This window comes from Nannospalax galili, unplaced genomic scaffold, assembly GCF_000622305.1.
Source record: "Nannospalax galili isolate Female #2095 unplaced genomic scaffold, S.galili_v1.0 scaffold59, whole genome shotgun sequence".
In the NCBI taxonomy this organism is placed as follows: Eukaryota; Metazoa; Chordata; class Mammalia; order Rodentia; family Spalacidae; genus Nannospalax; species Nannospalax galili.
Window position 1 is genome coordinate 2,366,990 of NW_008344412.1, and position 6,278 is coordinate 2,373,267.

At 36.4% G+C, this 6,278-nt stretch overlaps 1 protein-coding gene across 4 annotated transcripts in view; it reads right to left on the reverse strand.

Annotated features, from left to right (window-relative positions):
- Plch1 (phospholipase C eta 1) overlaps nucleotides 1-6,278 on the reverse strand; it is a 174,465-nt gene that overhangs the window by 65,647 nt on the left and 102,540 nt on the right. For all 4 annotated transcript variants that reach the window (XM_008840636.1, XM_008840634.1, XM_008840635.1 and 1 more), the window contains exon 6: nucleotides 608-701. In XM_008840636.1, the coding sequence (XP_008838858.1) occupies nucleotides 608-701 (94 nt within the window). The remainder of the gene's footprint in view (nucleotides 1-607; nucleotides 702-6,278) is intronic.

Consider the following 6,278-nt stretch of genomic DNA (forward strand, 5'->3'; position numbering starts at 1 on the left):
TATATATATATATATATATATATATATATACACACACACACACACGTAGCACTATTTACACCATATTATTTATGTATAACATCCTAGTAGTTAGATTCTAAGTACATAACTGTAAGTAAACTATTTAATTTCTTTCATCTTACCTTCTTCAGCTATAAAATAGGGCATAGTATTATTGACAAGACTTGTGGTTCTAACAGTATCTATAATGCTACCAGTTAAGAGAAATGAATCAATTTCTAACATGCTGTAAAGAAACATGTTTATTTTCAAGTCACTAGTTTTATAGATTATTTATTTGGTGCCAAATTTTTCTTCCTGAAATCTTCAGGATATGATTATTTCCAAAAACTAGCCATTTAAGAAAAAGTCCAAACATTTCTTGGCAGTCATCATACACAATAGTAGCTCAAAGGGAATTGCAAAAATAAGAGAAAAAGCAACATCAGAGACTCTGTTTTGTAGAAAAATAAATGCTTTGTGGGATTTATTTAAATTACCTGAAATTTCTCGAATATCTCCTGATTTTACTTCTTAAAAATAGTGCTGGAATTTAACTTAGACTGAATAAAAATAAATGATCAGTTAAGGCTATTGGTTATTTTACCTTCTATTCCAAGGATATTTTTCTCTTTATTTTCTGCTGAAACTTCAAACTTCTTTATGATGTCAAGACAATGGTCCGTTGTCACATTACTCATCTAAACAAAACAGAAGAGTAAGAAAGTACCTGCATCTTCATGAGAAACGCTCCTGTGTACTACAAGACCAGTTTTCCTAAAATTAAAAATACACAGATACGAAAACATTAAAACCTCACCCACAGTGATACTGGGAGCCTGGGAATCTGGAGACCGACAACTGAGAGTGATGAGACCAACTACTGCTTTGGGTGCTCTTGGAAGAAACTGTGTTTCCCAGGGGGCCTTGATTTAAATGACCTGTTCTGCTTGGGAAGCTCCACAGCCTAGAGTTCATTTCCACGGTATTCTCTTCACGGTGCACAGGGCTTCAGTGAGCGCTGCTAGAGGTGTCAAGTTTCTTAAATATTTAGAGAATGATTACAATCTTAACCTTCCTAGGCATCCTTCAGATTTAGTCAGTGAACACAGCCCTTCAAGTATTAGACAAATGCTGTCCATAAAGCAATCAAAAAGAATAATCAATGCAAATCCACTGCCAAAAACCCAGTATCTATGCAAAATAAATGATTTTTACACAGAACTAAGCTGTGTTAATCATGAATGTATGTAGAAAGAGAACCATTTTCCTATCACAATAGAATGTTTCTAAGTAAATCCAGCTGTGTGATCATATTTAAAGAACCATCCACTGAGAGTCAGCTATGTTGATCTGAGAACACAAAAGTCAGCCAAAGAAAGGCCAAAAGCTGCCTGAGATAGCTAACATAACAAAAAGCTCTACAACTAGATGGATTACACTCAAGTCAGCTAGCTCATATTATTAACAGTGTGACACATAAGTCACTTACCGTCTGCATGTCTACCAGATAGGGCAAAGGTGATGATTCAGAGAATTAATAATTGGAGCATTTTGCAACACCAGGAAGGCATTACATGTTCTGAACACTGTCAGCCTCAAGGTTGCGACATAAACATTTACCATTATTACAGAAAGTAACCTCTTCAGAAATAATTTCTTTAAACACCAACATGAAGACTATGATATTTGAGGGATGACAGACTTGGGGTTGTAGCTCAATAGTAGAGAACTTGCTAACATATGCAAATCTCTGTGCTGGGGAGCACAAACAAAAGAAAAACAAAGTGATATTTTTATTTTAAAAATCCATTCACTCCACAATCTAACAATAACATTTAAAAATACTAATGGGTAATGGTGCTGGGCAGGGTGGCATACACCTTTAACCCCAGCAAAGGCAGGTAGATCTTTGTAAGTTCAAAGCTAGCCTAGTCTACATAACAAGGTCCAGGCCACTCAGGGCTACACAGAGATGTTGTCTCAAAACAAAACAAAACAAAACAAAACAAAAAAACTAATGAATAAAGGAAGCCAATTTTATGAGCCAGTATTTCATAGTTCAATTATATTCTTCAAAAACTCCATTATCTTTTAGGTTCAGTACTTATGTTTTGGTGAGATCTAATTTTTTTCCTAAATAGTCTGTTTAATAGCATTTAAATGTTCTTAAGAGAAAAGGCTGTTATATGTTTGGGGATTTTTTTGTCAATTTAAAAAGTATACGATACTCTGTTTTCAAAACTAGTTGCATAATAGCAGGTGTGCCTTTTAAATAAAGTTTATAATCTTGACCATATTGTCAGGCATCACAAGAAAAAAGCATAATAAACAAAAGTCCAAGGAACTCCAGGGACCCAGACAGGCTGTGAGAAGCTTATTAGCTCATCTACCATAAGCTAGATTTAGTACAGGCAGTCTAAAAGATAAATAATTTCTCACAATACAAGAACCTCACTGGTAACTTTACACGCCATGAGAGGACTGAATTCACTCTGTAATTATGCAGTGCCTAAGGCCATTTATTCAGAGGTACAGAGGGGCATGAGCTAGACTGAGGGAAGAGCCCAGGAGATCTGAAGCAAAGCATCAAGGGCAAACTATGGCTGGAGCTAATGGCAGGTGAGCAGAGAATTCATTATTGGTTCAATATACAAAGCCACATTGGATAACAACAACAACACTTAAAAAGCATCACGAAATTAATGAAAATGTTAATAAATATTTCACAAAACACAAAATTCTAGTTACTTATATAAGAATTAATGTGCTAATATAATTTGTATACAAGAATTACAAGGATTAACTCTTGAAATTCCATGGTAAAGCAAGTTGAAATGTAAAGATCAATTGGCTTCTGCCATGTCCAAATATTCACGTAGATTTTTGTAGAAGTAACATTGCAAACTCTCTAACTCCTATCTCCCATGGATTCATTTCAAAGCTTCATTTGTTGTTTAATAGCTGAACCTTTTCACAAGAGCTAGGAAATGGAACCAGTCTAGATGTCCATCAACAGATTAATGGATAAAGAAAACTTTTGATTTAATAATGCCTATTTACATTTACACAATGCTGTCAACGCAAAGAAGTCATTGTAATTGTCCCTTTTTTTAAAAAAAAAAAAGAGTTTAGTGTGTGTGTGTGTGTGTGTGTGTGTGTGCGCGCGCGCGCGTGCACACACGCGCACAGGTGCCTGTGAAGGTTACAAGAGGGCGTTGGATCCCTTGAAGGCAGAGTTATAAGCAGTTGTGAACTGTAAACCAATGTCTGTTTCTCTATGAGTAATATGCACATTTAACTGCTGAGTCATCTATCCAGCCCATATAATTGTCTTCTAAACTTAATGTTTTAATTCTCAGTTTATAGATAAGAAAACATGTTGAGAAAAAGAGTGCCACCAAAGTCACAAAATGGTAAGAGGACACAAAGTTCAAATTTGGACCTTCTTGACTTCAAATCCAAATCCTTTCAACTATATTAGACCTATTCTCTTGATACTGTCTTCATTTCTACCAAAATATTGAAATGCTTACTTTCAAAGATGCTTGATTTTTCAATATAGCTGAAGTTTATTAATCTTTTCTTTTGAAATTTTTGCAACTTTCCAAATCACTTATTACAACTTGACTTCTGACGTTATTCAAGACTGGACTCCATGCTCTTCTGCTGCTGAATACTGTATTTTAATCTCATCCGAAAGACAAAAAGCCATTGGTCCTCACACGCATGAGATGCATTACACGTAGAAAGCAGTAACGATGTGTCTATAAAAATATTCACATTCTGACCCTGCCCATCCTCAGACTTTCTATTTGTTTGCTAGCAAAACTTTCACAGTCAGCGAAGCTTCAGAACAAAATCACAGGAGTCGATAATTATATTTCTCATGGCGATGATTCCCAACACAAACACAAAGCCAAAATGTAATTTTCAAAGAAGTTTAATATTCCTAAACTTTTTAGTTTATTTTCTCAAAATAACGTACCCACAATTGAATAAGACAAAACAGCAGTGCTTATAACTAAAAGCGTAATTCCTTTTTCTATATGCAGAAGAATTCCCCCAAAGGCAACAAAGCCAACATTTCCTAATATTTCTTTTGAAATGGATCTTCACATTCTTCATTATTGTGCTTATGCTATTTTTCCATTTTATATACTTCAAAATATTTCTACTGATGTCTTACTATGTTAAATATTACATAAGATCTTCATCTAACACAGTAGTAGGACAATTAAGACTTTGGAGACTTTTAGAAAGAGACCACATGCACTTCATATTATAAGATGAACATGCAGGAGGATTTAACTGAGGAGGGAAGACCCATGCTGAGTATGGGTGGCACTATCCCTTGGGCTTGGAGACCTGAATGAATAAAAAGAAGAAGAAAGAGAAAGGCTGGTAAGCACCAGCATTCATCTCTCTCTGCTTCCTGACCATGGTTACAGTGTGACCAGCTGCCTCCTGCTCCGGCTGCCTGGCCCACCATGACGACCTATCTCCTCAAGCACTGAAGCAAAACAACCCTTCCTGTCTCCTAGGCCCCTCATGAACCAATCCAAAAGTTGAACATAAAGCTCTTGGGCCTGACCCCAGCCTGCCTGGCTTCTAATCATATTTTACTCACACTCTATTCATACCACTTTTGTACCAGGCCTAGGACTCAACCAATGGCAATCTCACATCATACTTGGCCCATCTTTTCCCTCTTTGCCAAGCACCCCAGCATATATATATATATATATGCATATTTATGTAAACATATAAAATATTTATTAAACAATCTGGTTCTTAAATGGTCCCAGCAATGTAAGTATTGCATGCTGATGAATATGTTATACAGCATAATTGCATTTCCTTAACAGAATTTTTTCTGATTTGTTGATTACTGCAATTCCTATTTATTTAGTTAAATCCTCATGAATCTACCACAAATGCTTCCCAATGACTCTAATGGCATCTCAGTGTGATTTTTTTTCATATAGCCAAAGGCAGGAAATAACCTCTGGATTCTATTGCCTCCTTTAATGAAGGTGCCCCTTCTTCTAAGGCTTGTGGGGCTTAGAACTTTACTTTTGATCCTGACTTTATTCTGTCACTCTTGTGAAAGATTTCTCAGGAAGTTAATTGACTATATATTTTGCATGTGTTTTATATGTATTCTGTGATTTTTATTCCAAACATACCTTTTCTGGCAGTTTACTGAGGCAGAAAATTCTAAGTTGGAATCACTGCTGCTGTGTTTCTCTGGCTTCCAAGAGGCTTTTGGAAAGTCATCATGCAGGACTGATGCCAATTCTTTTTATAGGCCCTGCTGCTGCTTCTTGCTTTGGTTAGCTTTGGTTTCCTCTTTTTGAAAGTTTTTAGGTTAGGGTTTCACTGTATTTTTGGAACTATGAATCGCATGGTGATTTGATCCAACTGGCTCTTTTTCCTCTCAGGGTTCTTGGTCTTCATTAGAAACTGCTGCTCTAGAGATTCCCATCTTTTGAAGCTAATAATTTTTTCTGACTTGACAATTTCTTCTCATCTATTTCTTTTCCCGAGTCCAAGTCTGCCTGTTCTATGTTCTCCACTTTATAAGCCATCAGTTGAGTTCACCCCTCTGCTTTTATACTTTAGCTTTCTAGGAGCTCCGTTCTTCTCTGAATCTTCTTTTCTCATAGTAGCTCATTTAGACTATCATCACAGTTTTTCTTATTCTGATGACATCAGCAACCAGCCTTTGGAGTTTCCTTCTTCCTGTACTGTCTCTGTTCCTCTTTTTCACCAAGTTTGCTGTTCCTATTTTCCTGTTTTTTTATAGGTACAGAATTTCCTCAAACATTACAGTGGCTTAGGCTACCTTAAATCTTAAGGTTTAAGTGTATAACTTGGAGTAACTGCAGAAGCCAAGAGAATAGAAAGGGACCATTGTGGACAAGGGAGGACAAAGAGCTCCAGAGAGGGGAAGAGCAGAACATAGGTATTATGAAGGGAAAAAGAAAAGAACTGGGAGGGGAGTCTTTACTGGGGAGATGGGAGGGTAAAGCAGGGGACAGTAGGAGGGCTAAATAATACTTAGGATGTTTAAAATTCTTTAACTGAAAACACAAACCAAGTCAATAATAAGTTGGTTGGGAAATCTGTATTCATGAGTAGAGCTTTAAGTATTAGGCTTCACTGAAGAATGCTTGGGCTATCCTATTTTTGAGATTTCTGATATGCATTAGTATCTAGGATCACCTCCCTCTACACACACACACACACACACACACACACACACACACACACAC